General features: G+C 48.5%; 1 protein-coding gene across 2 annotated transcripts; it reads right to left on the bottom strand.

Moving 5' to 3' along the window:
* Window positions 1-1209: 1209 nt before the first annotated feature.
* WNT5A (Wnt family member 5A) lies at window positions 1210-15835 on the bottom strand. Of its 2 annotated transcripts, none has more exons than XM_040076650.2 (5): window positions 15538-15835; window positions 12192-12325; window positions 10783-11048; window positions 5736-6028; window positions 1210-4108 (listed from the first exon to the last, which is right to left on the bottom strand). In XM_040076650.2, the coding sequence occupies exons 1-5, from the start codon at window positions 15541-15543 to the stop codon at window positions 3650-3652; spliced, it is 1158 nt and encodes a 385-aa protein (XP_039932584.1). In that variant the 5' UTR covers window positions 15544-15835; the 3' UTR covers window positions 1210-3649. The 2 variants fall into 2 exon arrangements, with proteins under 2 accessions (XP_039932584.1, XP_039932585.1); XM_040076651.2 differs by lacking the exon at window positions 15538-15835 and adding an exon at window positions 12722-12862.
* Window positions 15836-16199: the final 364 nt, after the last annotated feature.

Genomic DNA, 16199 nt, shown 5'->3' with positions numbered 1-16199 from the left:
GTTTCTTAGCCCATAATGACTATTTTGAATACAGATTATTTACTGCTGGCAATAAAGAAGTTTTTTTGGTAATTTTTCTGTTATTGGGAAGAGCTTGAATACAATCCAGTCCAAAAAAAATGCTGACTTTCCTAAATAGGGGCTGTGTTTTTGCAATAAAGAATACTGGTCAATATACAAGTGGAGGAAAACTGAACCAGATGTCAGTAATAGGACCACAGAACGTTGCATTTGCCCAGAATCGCTATTTTAAACACATGATGTTGGTCTACTGGTTTGTGGGATAATACGTTCCTGGCAGCCAGAAGGAGTTTCGATATGTTAGGAGGTTATCCTTGAGAAAAAAAAAAAAAAAAAAAAAAAAAAAGAAAAGAAAAAAAAAAAAAGAAATAAAAAAAAAAAAAAGGAAAAGAAAAAAGGAGAAGTGAGGTAAAGAAAGGTCACTAATTCACAAAGTTACCTATAGCAAAAAAAAAAAAAATTCACAACTTAAGTGATCAGCTCAAAGACAACCCAATGTCCTTCTGTTCAAAACAGAAAGCTTGGCATTCACGTTACTTTTTGTTTTCTGCTTTACCTCCCCAATACGAATACTTCATTCATCCTTCACTGCACTTTGCCTTCCTGGCTTTCGTCAAGGATCCTTCCCTTCATTTGTACTCAGCTTTGGGGAGCTTCCACCGGGCAGCTCCAGCCGGCACGGTCAGAGCGGCGCGGGGGAACCACAGCCAGAGCACACAAACCCCGCGCCCAGGGCTCTTCCTGTCGGAAACCTTCGCTCACACCACGATCCTGCTGCCCTCACTGGCACTGCTGGGAGTTTTTGTGGCAGCTGCCCCAAAAATCCCTGAAGGCAGCCCTGGAAGCCGTAAGCACACAAGTAACAACCCAGGACCCTGTCCACTGGCAATTTAGTAGTTACCCATCTTTAAAATGCTCCCTAGCTCAGAGTCACGGGGGTTTCTGAGTGGTTTTTTGGGTTTGGGGTTTTTTTCCCCCCTTCTATAACTACTTAAGTTCTGTAACTACTTAAGAAATAGTTATATCTGTAAGTCTCCTTAATATTGAAATAAAACTTCAAAATGTACTCTGTACGTTCGGCCAACAAACACTTCCCTGTTTTACCATGTAGTAAATTTAAGGATCAACTCTGCTCATTGTCTTAACAAACCCTCCTCTGAAAGATAATTAAAACCACTTCCCAATATACAACCAAAGTTTTATTTTTTATAGTCTATCTTCAATTATGGCATAATCCTTTCTTTTTTTAACCAGTGAAATATACAAATCACACAAGACAGAAATATGTACATTAAATGTACAGAACAGAGGAAAGGACATAGAAGATTTACATATCTGAATGACAAGTAAAATATTTTACATTAAATAGGGTTTTAATAGCTAGGATCATGAGATTCAATTCTGCTCAGACAGAAGTCACTAAAAAGGAACATGAGGTGATTCAGCAAATGAAAAAAAAAAGATCACGGTTTTTGTACAATAAAAACCAAAGTGACATATTCAATGAATTAGTGCTTTATTTATTTCTCTTATTTAAAAGATATTCTTTGCAAACATCTGAAGATGAGGGGTAAATATGTCCTTGTACAATAAATTAAGAGCAATAAAGCGCCATTAAGAAGCTGATAAATGATCAAGATGAATTTAATGTTACAGCTTAGAGGCTTGTGAAAAGTCAAGGCTTTAGTACAACTAGGCTAAAGTGAAAGGTTTTCCTCACGTGGTATCTGCAAAACCATTTTCTCTAACTTGTAGGATGGGACTGAATTGGAAAGTGGCATCTGAACCAAAGATGGAATCCTGTGTAAGTACACAGCACAGGGGGAACACATATTGTTTGACAAATCGCAATTCTCCGTTCAAAAAATGAAAAGCAAGGGCCGAATACAGCACATTTCGGAACTGGAAGGTGTCTCCTTTCAGCAATAATCAATAATGCCCTTAGTGTGAGAGTGGAATAGAAGTGATCTCCAGACTGGTATCGATCCAAGTGCAGGGTGCTGCCTCTACCAACCACCCAAGGAAGTCCTGAAATTGGGAAGAGGCTTACTTCTTTGTGATTATCCTTAAAACTTCTGAAAGTTAAAAGTTCTTAAAAAAATAATAATTAAAGATAAAAACCCACCAAAAACTTAGAATCAACCTAAACACCTGAAGAGATCTGAAAAAGAAAATAAGGGATGAACTGCCTCTTTAATTTAGATGTTTTATTGTTTTCTAAATCATTAAAATATATATGTACAAAAAGCTTTGAAGTATCAGACACCAGAGACCACAGTTCTCCCATATATATGTAACTGCTCGAGTATAGTCTGAACAGTTGTAGTGTATATCTGCAATATATTATCTAAAGCATGTGTATTAAAGACATAGGATGATAAATTTGGTACTGCTGCAACGTTTCCTTGAATTATAATAGCCAGTTAATGTTATTAAAATATGAAACTATTGTCTCCTTGAGTGAAAGCGTTCCCAAAATCTGCGAAAAAAAAAAAAAAAAAAAATGAATCATTCCAAGAGTGGATATCTAATGATTTATTTTCTCACATAAAATTAGAGGAGCTATTTGTCAAGCTGTGTTTTGAAAGACAGCCAACTATTACACCATTTTAAGGCATTTTCAAATTTGGGGAACTCTCCTTTCCATGGGCTTTCCAGGCTGGGAAACCAAAGCTGTTTGTAAGCGCTGCCCAGCTCCAGTGCTCCGGGCAGCGTGCCCCAGGCTGCTCCACTGCCGGCAGCGGGGAAGCGCCGCTCCGGCACACGAGACACTCCAACGTCACAATTACCTGATGAGGCCAAGCTCTGTCTTGAAGAATATCTTTATTATTCACCAAGGCAGATTTTTTTTTTTTTTCCTGTGGGTTTTTTTGTTGTTTTTTTTTTTTTTTTTTCCTGTCTTGCTTGGTTCTGGAACCAGCAGCGGTGACTCAGAGATAGCGCAGTTGAAGCCTTTCTGACCCTTTGCTCTTTGCCCTCCGGTGACCCTTGGTGGGCAGCCAACAACACACCTTGTGATGTACATACCCCTTATTTACAGAGCCTTACACGCACTGAACAGCTTTATACACCCTATTCTAGGAACTTCTAGTGTCTGAACCTAAAAGTCATGGACTGTGTATCCATGGTCACACAGCTCTGTGTGTTCCTCACATCCGTAAGGATTGCTCTAATATCCCAAGCACGTTACATGGTTGCTCTGCCTACTGCACATGTATTACGTTCCATGGATCTATATTAGGATATGTCGGATTTTCCCCTCAAACTACTCTATTGTTTGTAAGAAAAGTCAATTTTTTTTTTTTTAACTTTGTAAAATAAATATTCTCAGATTTTTTTCCCCCGTTATCGCCAAAAATACAAGCCTCACACAGTTCTGGGATGGACGCAGAGAGGGTTTCCAGGCACTTCTCTTTACAACCTTTATATTTTTCTTTTCTCTTTCTTTTTTTTTTTCCTTTCCCCGCCCTTTTTCTTTTCTTTTTTTCTTTTCTTTTTTTTTTCTTAAAAGAAGACAAAAAAACTCGTTGGACTCTATAAATAAAGTGGAGATAGTCCTGCGGAAAGGGAGAGGGGCCCGCACCCCTTGCTGACAGGCGGCTCCAGCTCCTCCCACCTCGTCCGTGCCCTATTTGCACACAAACTGGTCCACGATCTCTGTGCACAACTTGCATTTCACGTAGCAGCACCAGTGGAACTTGCAGTGGCAGCGCTCTCGCTGCACCGTCTTGAACTGGTCGTAGCCCCGGCCGCAGCACATGAGTTCACAGCCGTCCATGCCCTCCGAGGTCTTATTGCACAGGCGGCCCTGCGTGCCCAGCGAGCCCGTGCTCTCGTTGCGCACGCAGTAGTCGGGGCTGGGGTCGATGTACACCAGGTCGTGGATGGTGGGGGCGTTGAAGCGGCTGTTCACCTGCACCAGCTTCCCCCGGCTGTTCAGCTTCATGGCGGCGGCGCTGTCGTATTTCTCCTTCAAGGCGTCGCCCACCTTGCGGAAATCGGCGAGCTGCAGCCAGCAGGTCTTCAGGCTGCAGGAGCCAGAGACGCCGTGGCACTTGCAGGCCACGTCAGCCAGGTTGTACACCGTCTGCAGGAGCCGGGGAGAGAAACAAAAACCACGATGTAAGACTGGCACGGCCGTGAGAGCGTTCATACCCCTCATCTCCCGCTCTCTGTTGTATTCCTACTGGCCCCTCCACGGTATTCACCTCAGCATCCTCTCCCTCTCCCTCTCCCTCTCCCTCTCCTCTCCTCCCTCCTCCAGTAAGACAAGTCAGCTGACACAACTACACATCCCCAGCATCCCAAAGAGCCAGGAGGAAGAGGAGGAGGAGGAGGAAGAGGAGGAGGAGGAGGAGAGAGTCTCACCAGCCTTTAAAGCCCCACAACAGAGACAGCCACAACAGCACACACAGCCCAGACAGCAGCATCACCCAGGCTGCGCTCAAATTTTAGGAATCCGCTCTCACGCCAGCAAAGGATTTTGCTGTTTCATTGAGAAATGTAAAACATCCCCGTATTTTCTATCTGAGTTACTCTGCCTATTGATCTCTGCTTGAGGCTGCAATTAGGGAAAGAGTTAAGATTCCTCTTGCTCCTGGCTCAGCTGCAGCTGATTGTCTACTTTTGGCTCGGCATCCTCCTCCTAGCCCAAATACTGCTCTGGAAGAGAGACTTCATCCAAGAAGAAACCCCCAAACACCTATGGGTGGGAGTCAGAGCTACATAGCAATATCCTCTTTACAAAGCTTTGGCAGGAAAACCTCAGTCATTTGCCCTGTACAAATAAAATAAGAGTCAGTGTTGACACTGCCCCAAAAATCCTGGTGTCTGACACATTAGATGATACTGTAGACAGCTTCCACCCAGCAGTTACAGAGTCTTTACGTGCCAAATGGCACTGCAGAGATGAGGCTGAGGAAGGAAAAAACCTCCTTGAGTCTCCACAAGCAACTGTGAAAGTGTCATTTTTCTTCTTGCTAATAGTAATTGGGCCTGTCCATTGCTTTCAGACACCCTCCTCTTACATTTAAATACTATTAATTTTCAATTATCTTTCATCCTTCTTCACCTTAGAACACAAGTTAAAAGTCTCGGCCGACTATTGCTGGCACTCCAAGCTCTAAGAAAATAATGATTTTGGCTCTTCGTATTCAGACTATTAAAAAAAAAAGTTTACACCCATTCATTTAAAGCATTTTTGATATTAAAGAAACCATTAAGACATGTTCAACCACAGAAGACCGTGTTTTCTAATAGCATAGAGAAGCTTTTCACATACTCTTAAACCAAGCAAAGAAAAAAAACGTCAGAACAATTCTGTGGCACAGTTCCAGCCTGGGAAGCCCAGCACACCCCTCTTCCTTCCAACACACACTGTCCTGGTTGGAAATATCAACTAATAAACTTCTGTTCTACAGAGAATCCACAGCGAGCAGGGCGCTCTTCATGAAACAATACAGAGGGAAACACAACGCGCTTTGGTCCCAGCCTCCCCACGAAGAAAGCCACAGGACTGCCAGACAACCAAAAGCAACACCGACTCACGCACTCTCCACCCACCCACACCCCGTATTTGCCATTTTCTTGTTCTGCGCATCAAAACGAAGACCGGCCACGGTCTGGGCCGCTCTGCGTCCCGCCGAACCACACGTTTCCCAAAGAGAAGGGATGAGGAGGAGCGTGGAAGGACACATTGTTGCGCTGACACTCACCCTCCTGCCGGCCTCGTTGTTGTGCAGGTTCATCATGATGCGGGCGCTCTCGTAGGAGCCCCGCTGGTAAACCCGCTCGCGCTCCCGGGCGTCCACGAACTCCTTGGCGAAGCGGTATCCGTACTCGATGTTGTCCCCGCAGCCGCCCCACAGCCAGTCCCGGGGCAGGTCCTTGGGGCGCGCGGCGCGGCTGCAGCCGCAGGAGGACAGCTCGCCCTCGCGACACGCGCGGCTCATGGCGTTGACCACGCCGGCCGCGCTCACCGCGTAGGTGAACGCCGTCTCCCGGCTGCCTGCACGGAGACACAAGCGGGGTTAGGGGACAGCCACCGCTCCCAGCCTGCCGACGGGCCGGGAGGACAAAGGCTCTCCAGAGCCACCGAGTTCACCTGCGCAGCAAAAGGCAGAGCAAGCCCCGAGTCACGCCGCGCGAAACGTCCTCGCTCTGAAAGAAGCGAGCGAACCCGAGCCGTGCGAGCACACACGGTTTGTCGAGAGCAGAAATCGCTCCTCATTCATGCTGGTGAATGCCTGGATGAGAGAGCGGAGTGGAGGTGGGTCAGGGCCACAAGGCCAGAGGAGCCAAAGCAGCCATGCCTCCGTGTGAGGGGAGGGAGGGGCAACAGGCTCCCTTTCCTTCAGAAGAAAGAGATGTTAAATACAACTTTTTAAAGTCCGGTTCTTAAATTACTACTTCTCAGACATGATTGATGCACTTCACCCACTTATTCCAATTTATTTAAAGTTCAAGCGTTTTTACAAAGTCTCCTGGTATCAAAAGAAACGCAGCAGAATAACACACATCTTTCCACCCTACACATTAGCCAGACACTTCTGGAGGAGACTATTTAAAACTAACAACAACCTGTGCTGGTTATTATCCACCACTCCAGCTCTTGCAAATATGGCAAGGAAGCCCATGGACAATCATTTTTACAAATTACAGAGAAGAAAAAACCCTTGGCACAAGGTGGCTTTAGAGGTTTCCTCCTGCATCTGGTGCCCTTAAATGGAAATGGAAAACCTCAAGTTCCCAACTTTTGTTAAGAAAAAGTTACAATACCCACAATGTAAGACACGGCCACATACCATCCTATTCCACAGAATCTGATCCCACCTCATTAAGTGACTTCCCCAATCACTTTTCCAAGGGTGCCCTAAGTTCTGAGTACAGCTAGCAAACTTGAAGAGAAACAAACGCAAAACTTGCACCAGAGAACACCACTTGAAGTTTACTTTTCTCCTCATGAGACAGCATCCCAATGGGTCTTTTCCAAGAAAGATTCTTAGAATATTCTTCATCTAAGCATAGACTAAATATTTTTTCTTTCTGTTTATATGATTTAAGTTTTATTCCTAATCTTTAGTCTAATCAATAGATCACGCTAGCTTTTAATCTTGATTTTACATGATTTTACTTAGGGAACATCATGGGCCTTTGAAAAAATTGGACTTTAAGAGGCCGTGTTCTGGGCAAGTCATGTATATTTAGACAGCAACATTTTTAGGCAGAATCTCTTCGTACAAGATGTATCACAACAGGTCAAATCTAACAGGAGCTTTCAAGCACTTCTGAAACATAAATAATTGGAAGTCTGGTTCGTATTTAACATCAAGATGACACCATGATCAGGGCAGCTTTGTTAATACAACAGCTGTCATCCTCTGGAATAATTTTAGCAACAGATGCTAGGTTTGATTGGGAAAAATCAGAAATCTTATGTTAGGAATGAGACTTCAGGAAGATCAGAAGCACTTTGCTGCCTTCCAATGGTCTGTATTCATAGACACCTGCTCATGGAAGTATCTACATGAATTGTGGGTGTAAAGGGTTACAGGAGTAGCATTTTCAGTTAAAAAAACATTGGCTTTATGTGGTGGCTTAGGCCTTGCATCTACTGCAAACTATAGCAGGGGGAAGCTCATACAGATTTTAATGTTCCCGTTTGCTCTGTAACACACATTTTTGGATTAATTCCTTAAGCAAAATTTCCACTATATTGAGAGGAAAGAAACGTGGTCTGCTCTGGACCACAGGACTTGCCTCTTCCGTTCCATTTTTGTTCTTTTTCATGTTTAGTTAGCTCATGCTTTCACATGGTTAACTCCGCACTTATTGTGGGATTTAAACTCATAAAGCTGACTATTTTTGACTAGTTTTCATTATTACCCTGGAACAAATTTTAAGGAACTTACTCTTAGAGGGAAGGAGAGGAAAAGGCTTGAGTACAGGAAGGAGAGTTGCTCTGAAAGTTCCCTCCTTGAACATTTAGGCAAATTATAAAACAGCATCAGCTGCTGAAGTACACTTCAAGCCAACACTGCCTCAAGGCATGGACCCCAGAAACACATTCAGAGTGACGTTTCCACACGGATGAGTTAGTCTGAGTTTCCCTTTTTTTTGCTTCTTTTTTCAGTCTTTAGGCAGAACCGTGCTTTCCTTCACTGTCAAACATATCTGTCTTTTCCCACAGTCCAGGATTTCTCTCTATTGTAGCCATGGCAAGCAAACACACATTCCAAACACGTTCAAGTCCCCTCTCTCCCATATATAAAAAACATAGAAATGGAACTGTTCAATATACACACACTGTAGGAAGCCACCCACAGAGCAAGGCCCTGAGCTTTACACTTGAGCTGAAGAAGTCTGCAAGAACAGATTTTTTTTTTTTTTTTTTTTTTTTCCCCCAGTACCTGAACATAAGATACAAAATGTTCTTTGTCTTGAATTTTAAAAGCGTTCAACGTCAGGCTGAAGGCAGAATAAACTGGACCCCAACCACACAGAGCTGTAGGGGGAGGATCCAGTGATTTTGTTTCCTGTTAGCACTTAGCTGTGTGTGCAAAGGCCATGTGCAGCCTGCACAGGGCTGGCCACAAAGCCAGGAGATGGAAGTGAGCGCCGTGGCCCGACCTGGGAACCAGCACCCAAGGAGAGCAGCGCGGAACACAGGCCCTAAAATTTTACAGTTCAATAAGCCACAGAGCGAGTTTCCAAACCCAACGGCGGGTTTATTTGTACAGCTTTAGCTAACTGCAGGGTAAATCCTGGAAGAAAGACTGTCCATTGACACACGGGGCCGTGGCTGTGCCGGCGGGCAGCGCCGTGCCCGGGAACTCTCTGGGGCGCAACCAAGGGCACACGGCAAAATCTCCCAAACAATGTGCACTCAGAGCCTGAACCTCCTGCACTGCTGGGAGCAAGGGGCGTCTGACAGCCCATCACACAGGCCATGGCGGGCTGAAGTCAATGGAATCACGCTCTGAAAGCATCCACTTTTCCCTCCACACAGAGGAACGCCAACTGGTCGTTATTGAGGGTCAGTGCGAAATACTACAACTGTTCCACCTCCTTCCTTGCTCTCAGTGAATACACTCTTCGTGCTCTAACTCCTGAATATGGCTATTAACCTTGCTTCCATCTGTAATTAGAATAAGTGGCATAATTACATGATGAATTGCTGTGTAGACATCAGCTAATACAGTCGTATCCAGCAAAAGGGTGTGGCAAAGTTATTTAACTTGAAAGGAACCACCTTTAAATAGATCTGTCCTACTTGGGGAGGGCAGAGACAGCAATTCTAGAGACAGACACCACAAATCACAGGCCCCATCTTGTACACTCCTTCACACCAACGGTCCCCCTGAGCTCATTTTCACTTGCTTGGGTAATAAATAAGGCCTGAAGGATGAAGGCCTAAATTTTGAACAGATTAAATTTCTGACATTTGTTAGGTTACTACCACAGAGAGGGGTACAGAAGGAGATTGCTTTCATGTTTTTAGGCTTTTGCTTAGGTAAGGTGAAAAATAAACCCCTCTATTGAGGGTTAATACTGTGCTTTAGAAAGCCTAGGGAAGGTTGTTTATCTAAAATCAAATGTTCCAATTCAGTACTTTCATGCAATAGATTTTTTTTCTATTTGTCTGACAATCTCCGAATAAAAACTTTATTTTAACAAAAACCAAGACCAAATGTGAATTGATGCATTCCTTCAACTTTAACTGGAGTCAGCCCATTCACTGACAAACCTAGATGGAGACCCACTTTAAACCTTTTTCTGAAGCAGGACAGAAAACCACTGTCATAAAAGCTTTACTTTACAACTCCAACTAAAAAGCAGCGCTGCGTTTGCCAGTGCACCACTCACTACTTAAAAGATCGCAAGCGTCACCCAGAAAAAGAGGTGTTTTTCAGCTGATTTCACAAAATCAGCAATCTGACTTGAGAAAGTCAGAGGAAGGTTTCACCATGGACACACCATTCAACAGCACTGGTCAAAATAATGACAAGGACTTTAAAATACTTTGAGGTCCCTAAATGCCAGGAAAGGCAGGCAGCACGTGAGCATTGGAAAAGGCCATTTCAAAGAGGATCTGACAGGGGAAGGGTTGAGTGTCCACCAAATTGTGATAAGATGTTAAACAAGAATATGTCTCTTACCAGCAATGTGATCCCATTAAATGTCAGTTACAAGGACAATCACACATTTTACCATGATAGAATTCAGCTGATGAAAATTACCCTGCTACAGTAATTTAAAAATAAATCTGTTTTCCTTAAAAAGAGGGGGAAAAAAAATACTGTATCTGGAAATAAGCAAGGAGGAATTGCCTATAAACACTAATCGACAGAGCAGCAATTTTCAGTTAACCTCTGGACCAAGAGCGATTTATTATCCAGCTGCTAACTTTGGAACTAGACATGGACATCTTTAATTTTACAAGACGCTGCTGGTTTTAATTCTTGTAGGTTGCCTTGGTTTTGTCTCAGGTTTTCTAAGAAAGAGATTTCAGGGCCTCATTTTCCTTTCTCCCTTATTCCCATATGCAAATATATATTCCTACTTTGTTTTCCAACACATATGGCTGGACAGTGGTGGGAAATCACCTCCAGCTAAAAATAATCCAACTCCTTTGCCAACTTTTGGAAACACTTGATTGTATACAGTACTCAGTAAGAACCTGGCAAGAGACTCAAGTGCAGAACAGCGTGTGCCATACATATCCTTAGACAAGAGTTTAATCATAAAGATGTTGCTTCCTACCTATCTGCATGACTCTGCCAAAAACAGAGTTGTTGTCCACAGTGCTGCAATTCCATCTTCTATGTCTGAATTGATACTGGCACTCCTTAATGCCCGTCTTTGCACCCTCTCCAATGAACTGCATATGATCCTGATACAATTGGCAGAGTTTCTTCTGTCCTTGGGAAAGCCCTGCTAGCTGGCTACATAGTGGCTGGGCTCCTATAATATACACCTCTGACATCTGAACAGGGTTCATGGGGTTCATGGGGTTCATCCCTAAAGACCTGCACAAAGAAAGATTTGCATTAATAAACAGAACACTTCAAAATAAAACAATTTTTTTTAAAAAAAAAGCTATAAATCCCAGAATTGTATCTTATACGTTGAGTATACAAATACTGGTTTTGATAACAAGTGAGGAAAAACCCCAGATGTTCAAACATGAAACTTTTGTTTTTTAAGAACAAGACAGAAGTTACTAGTTTCCATGCATGTGGTTATCACCATACATTAGAGACTGAAGTACGACACAGACTCGGAAGAACTTGCATCTAGGCAGTCTTTTACCAGCTTAAATTGACACAGTAAAAAAACCCAGAAGCTCCAAACAATTGCAAGGCCAGGAAAATAAATAAAGCAAAAATGAAAAAAGCTCTCCAAATCCCAATTTGTCTTAACACATACTTTATATTTAAGTCTGGGGTTTTCAATCTGATCTACTATAAACAAATAGGGAAAGCTTTAGCAAGCCAGAAGTTAGAAACTTGCTACAGACTACTTCTGGCTTCTTCCAAATTGACAACATAGAAACATACAGGGAAGTATACTCATTCTAAACAAAATCAACCTTGTTTCCTTAATTCTTAAAGTGCTCCACATGATACATTTCAACTAAAAAGTAGCTAATAATCCAAAAGGCATCACTGGAAAAAGCAGAGAAACACCTATTTCAAGAACTCTCAACATAGCACACTATACAGATAATTTGTCAAAGCAGGAATTTAAATGCACTCCTTTGTAATGAAACGTATTTCAATTACAGAAAACTTCAAACTGAAACTTTAAGTTTTTCCTTGCAAACCAGTATTTTCTCTTGTACATGCGAAACCGTCTCAACGTAAAGGAGTTGAAATGTCTCTTTTAAAAGACAAACAATTATAGTAATTTAAAGACGATAAAATTCACATAGACTCTACCAGACAGCATTCTAAAAACTGTATTTTACAAGACGAGATGTTGCACATTTACCCTTACTCGACAGACCCGATCCTTTTCCTATACAACATATTCCAACCAGCACACTTCTCCCCTGCTGCCTCGCTCCTGCCGCACTCCCGCAGAAACAAAGCACAGAAGAAGCACAGAGACATTGAAGCGAGCAAATCTTGACACCCCCTTTTAAAACCAAGTCGATACGAGATGCTTACCACCAAGAGCTGGCTTCTATTACAACCTGGGTAAAAGAGGAGAAAACGGCCAGAGCCACTACGAGGTACTGAGAAGCCATTGTACTGCCAACTGTCCCCACAGCACCTCCGTGGATTAATACTGCACTGGATTTCTAGAGGGGGGAGAAAAAGGATCAGATTGTTTATTGCTTCTCAGACCATTTTCGAGCATTCAAGTTTAAACAACGGAAGTCTCCGGGCCCCTTTTAACTTGACTCTGACTCGCCGGCCCTTCTCCCCGCCGAGGCTCTGGTGCCAGACACAGGCACGTCGCGGCTCCCGCTCCAGCGGGGAGAACCCACCCCCGCAGCCCCCACACCACCCCACGGACACCGCCTTCCCGGGGCGCCCGCCCGTCCCTCTGCCCCGGCCCCGCCGCGCCCGCACCCCGCCCGCCGAGGGACGGGACGGGACGGGGCGGGACCGGGCGCGACAGCTGCTCCGGACACGGGACCCATCCCCGCTGCCCCGGGGCTACAGCGACCCGCGGGCCCCGGGCCGGGCATTACCGCATCGCTGCCCGCGCCGGGGACACGAAAGGCTCACGGCCGGCTAGAGGCGGCTTCAGGTTTGCAAAGCGAGCCCGAGAAGGAGCGGGGCCGGTGCCTGGAGGGATCGGTTCCGCGCGGGTCCGAGGGCTGCCGCCCGGGGATGATGCGGCCGGTCCTCGCCCTTCCCCGTCGTCCCCTAAAACATCTCGGAGCAGCCTCGGGGCTCCCGCCCTCCGCGATGGCCGAGACAGCCCCGAGCTCCGCGCTGGCACCGCGGTGACTGCCCCGACGGCAGCCCCAGGGCCGGTACCGGCCCGGGGAGGTACCAGGAGCGACAAGGAGCAGCTCCGCGTCCCGACCCGGACCCTGCAACAACCGGGCTGCCGGCTTGGAAGCCAAACGCTTCCCCCGACAGGTCCCGCGATCTCCGTCTGGTCCTCACGCGGGACTCTCTCACTCGTATCCCAAAGCCAATTCCAGGGGCTTATTTCCCCTCCCCTCGGAAAGAAGAAGGAAGAAAAAAAAAAAAAAAAAAAAAAAAAAAAAAAAAAAAAAAAGACATTTCGACACTTGGGGGCTCCCTATTCCCTACTGATTCTCCAAAGGCCCTTAACGCTGAATTGAAGGTGTACTTAATTCTAATTTATTTCTGTTTGCGAAGGGCCGGGAGGAGCGGAGCGCCGGCAGCGGGGCCGGACACGGAACCTGCTCGGGCACACGCGAGGAAGCTGCCGCAGCGTGGGGACCCCCATGTCCCGCTCCACGACACTGCCGCGGGGCTGCAGCCCGAGGGCGGGTTAAACATCCCCTGCCCGGGGGAGATGAACCCCCCCCAAGTCCCCACTGCTGGAGGTGGGTAAATGGGGGCCGATCTCCTGCAGCAGAACGAGCCCGCCCGCCCCACAGGGGCTCGGTCCCGGCAAAGGTGCGAACGCTGAGGGCGAATCCAGCGAGGGACGGGGAGAAGCGAGCTGTGCGCGGGGCAAGCCCCGACACCCAACAGCGCACAGCGTGCCGGGCTTTCTTCATCTGTTACTTCCCGAAATAATGACAGTAACAAAAGAAGCACCACGAAACTGCCCGAGCCGCGAGGAGGTCGGAGACGCCGGTGCCCACGCGGGACGCCGACAGCCGCGCATCCGCCCGGGCCCAGCAGCCAGCCCGGGCTGCCCGGCGGGGCGGGGGCCGGGACAGCGCCGGGAATGGGGCCGCAAGACACGGCCGGCAGGGCCAAAGGCCGCTGCAAGGGCCCGGGCGTCCCCCGAGCTCGGCCGTCGCCGCGCCGGAGCCCCGAGGCCGGTGGCGGCGCCCCGGGGAGCGGAGGCGGCCCGCTCCCAACAGGGGGCGGCCTCGCCCGGCGCGGCTCTGCCCTTCCGACGGCACCTCCGCGCCCCGGCCCCGCCGCGCACACCGCGCCGAGCGGCGAGGCGGGGGAGGCACCTGCGACGGGGCTGCGGGCGGGCCCGGCCCGTCTGCTGACAAAGTGCCACCAGAAACAACACACACACACACACACAAAAAAAAAGGCTAACAGAAAAAAAAAAAAAAAAAAAAAAAGGAAAGGAAAAAAAAAAAAAAAACACCAAAAAAAAAGGCAGACAGCCCAGCAGCACGGAGCACTGGAGTTCGGGAGTGTGAGGCACCGTGTTCAACTTTGTAGGGCCGCGGAGATTGGGTTTTGGTATTTAACGCGCCCCATGCGGAGCCCGCGCTCCTTGCCGAGATGAAAAGAGAGGCTTTTACAGATCCTGCACCGCGGGATCGCCTCTGATCCTGTTTTACACGGGGTGTCTGGAAAGCCTGCGAAGGCATCTGGTTTTCTAGGAGCACTACCAGCGGGCAGGCGGCATCCAGAGCCCTGCTCCGGGGGGCTGTAAACCGCGGGAGGCGCAGCGGCTCCGCGGGGACCCCCCGGCCGCCCCCTGCTCCCCGCTGCGCCTCCACAGCCATTTGGAGGAGCGAGACCACGTCTCACGTTTGCAGGGAAAGGCACTGGCCGCGTCCCGGCCCGGCTCTCCCCACCGGAGGCGCAGAGGGGTTGTTTTCCAGGGGGTGAAGGCACATCGCGTCCTTCCCTCGGCGCCCGGGGACAGCCTCGCTCCTCGGCCCCGCTGAACTCCCCGTGACCCTCCGAGCGCAGCCCATTTACCGTACAATTGACAATTAAAAACAAACAAACAACAAAAAGGCAACAGCCTTTCCAACATGGAGTCCTCGCAGCGCCAAGGGGACCCCGAGGAGCCGCGCTCCTCCGCGCTGACCCAGGAGAGACCCGCTGCAGATGCAGAGTGATAATCTCCAGAAACTGAGAATAAAATTAAATGGGGGGGGGGGGGGGGGGGGGGGGGGGGGGGGGGGGGGGGAGGAGGGGGGGTTGGGGGCTGACTCCGGGTCCTCCGCTGGCCCCCAGCCAGTTCTCCTTAAAGGTACAGGCCACCATTAGCGCCGACGTTGGGCTCCTCCATAGCGATCCTCCTCGGGAAAGTTTGGGAAGTTTGGAAAGATGTCTTTAAACTCGCCTTAGGAGCCGCTGACAGAAGATGCACCGGGACGCAGCGGGCAGAGCGAGCCCAGCAAGTGTCCCTGCGGCGGGCAGCCTCCCTTCGGGGGGAAATTTAAAAAGAGAAGGAAAACCAGAAAATGCAAGAGCTCTTCCCAAGTGGGGAGCAGAGCTCTCCGCGGTGGGTGAGAGCGGAGAGGGGAGCGCCCGGCGGCAGCCGAGGAGGGGAGGAGAGGCCGCCCCGCGCCGGGGCCCCGCACCCCGCCGAGCGCAGCCCACCCTGCGCGCCCGCGGCCCCTGCGGCGCGGAGCCCCCGCGCCCGGCGCAGCCTCACCTCCATCGCGCGGGATCACCGAGCGGGAGCAGCCAAGTAATCCAAGCGGAGCAGGAGGAGAAACGGCGAGACGAAAAGTAAAATCCTGGCTCGCAGGAGCCGGGCGGTATCTTCTTCCCGAGCCGCGGCCGGGGGAGCGCGGGGGCCCGCGGAGCTGGTGGGGGGCGGCAAGCGATCGGCCGCCCTGTCCGGCGCAAACCGAGCGTGTCCGACTGCGGAGCGGGGCACCAGTGCAGCCTTCTTTCCAAGGTCCATCAGCAATCGCAGTAATTAGGGCTTTCCACCACCAGAAGAAGAAGGAGGTAAAAAAAAAAAAAAAAAAAAAAAAAAAAAAAAAGCCCCCAAAAAAAAGCCAAAAAAAAAAAAAGCCAACCCAACACACGCACACAGCGCCCGTGGGCGTGATTGTGCGGAAGCAAATAAAAATCTTCACAAGCGGCAGCGAAAGCGCCGCGGGCGACGATCCGTCCCACCAGCCCAGGTGGTGCCGCCGCGGGGCTCCCCGCGCTCCCACCCGGCTCCGCCGGCGCTCGGGCCGCCGACCGCCCCCTCCGCAGCTCGGCGCGGACCGGCCCGCCAGAGGGGGACGATGGAGCCGAGGGGGTGCGGGGCTCCCCCCTGCCCGCCCCCCTTCACTTGCTTAAAGGCTGGGCGGCGCAGAG

The sequence above is a fragment of the Hirundo rustica genome, chromosome 12, assembly GCF_015227805.2.
Source record: "Hirundo rustica isolate bHirRus1 chromosome 12, bHirRus1.pri.v3, whole genome shotgun sequence".
Lineage (NCBI taxonomy): Eukaryota > Metazoa > Chordata > Aves > Passeriformes > Hirundinidae > Hirundo > Hirundo rustica.
The sequence above is the reverse complement of the archived record's forward strand: the minus strand, read 5'-3'. Positions and strand labels throughout refer to the sequence as shown.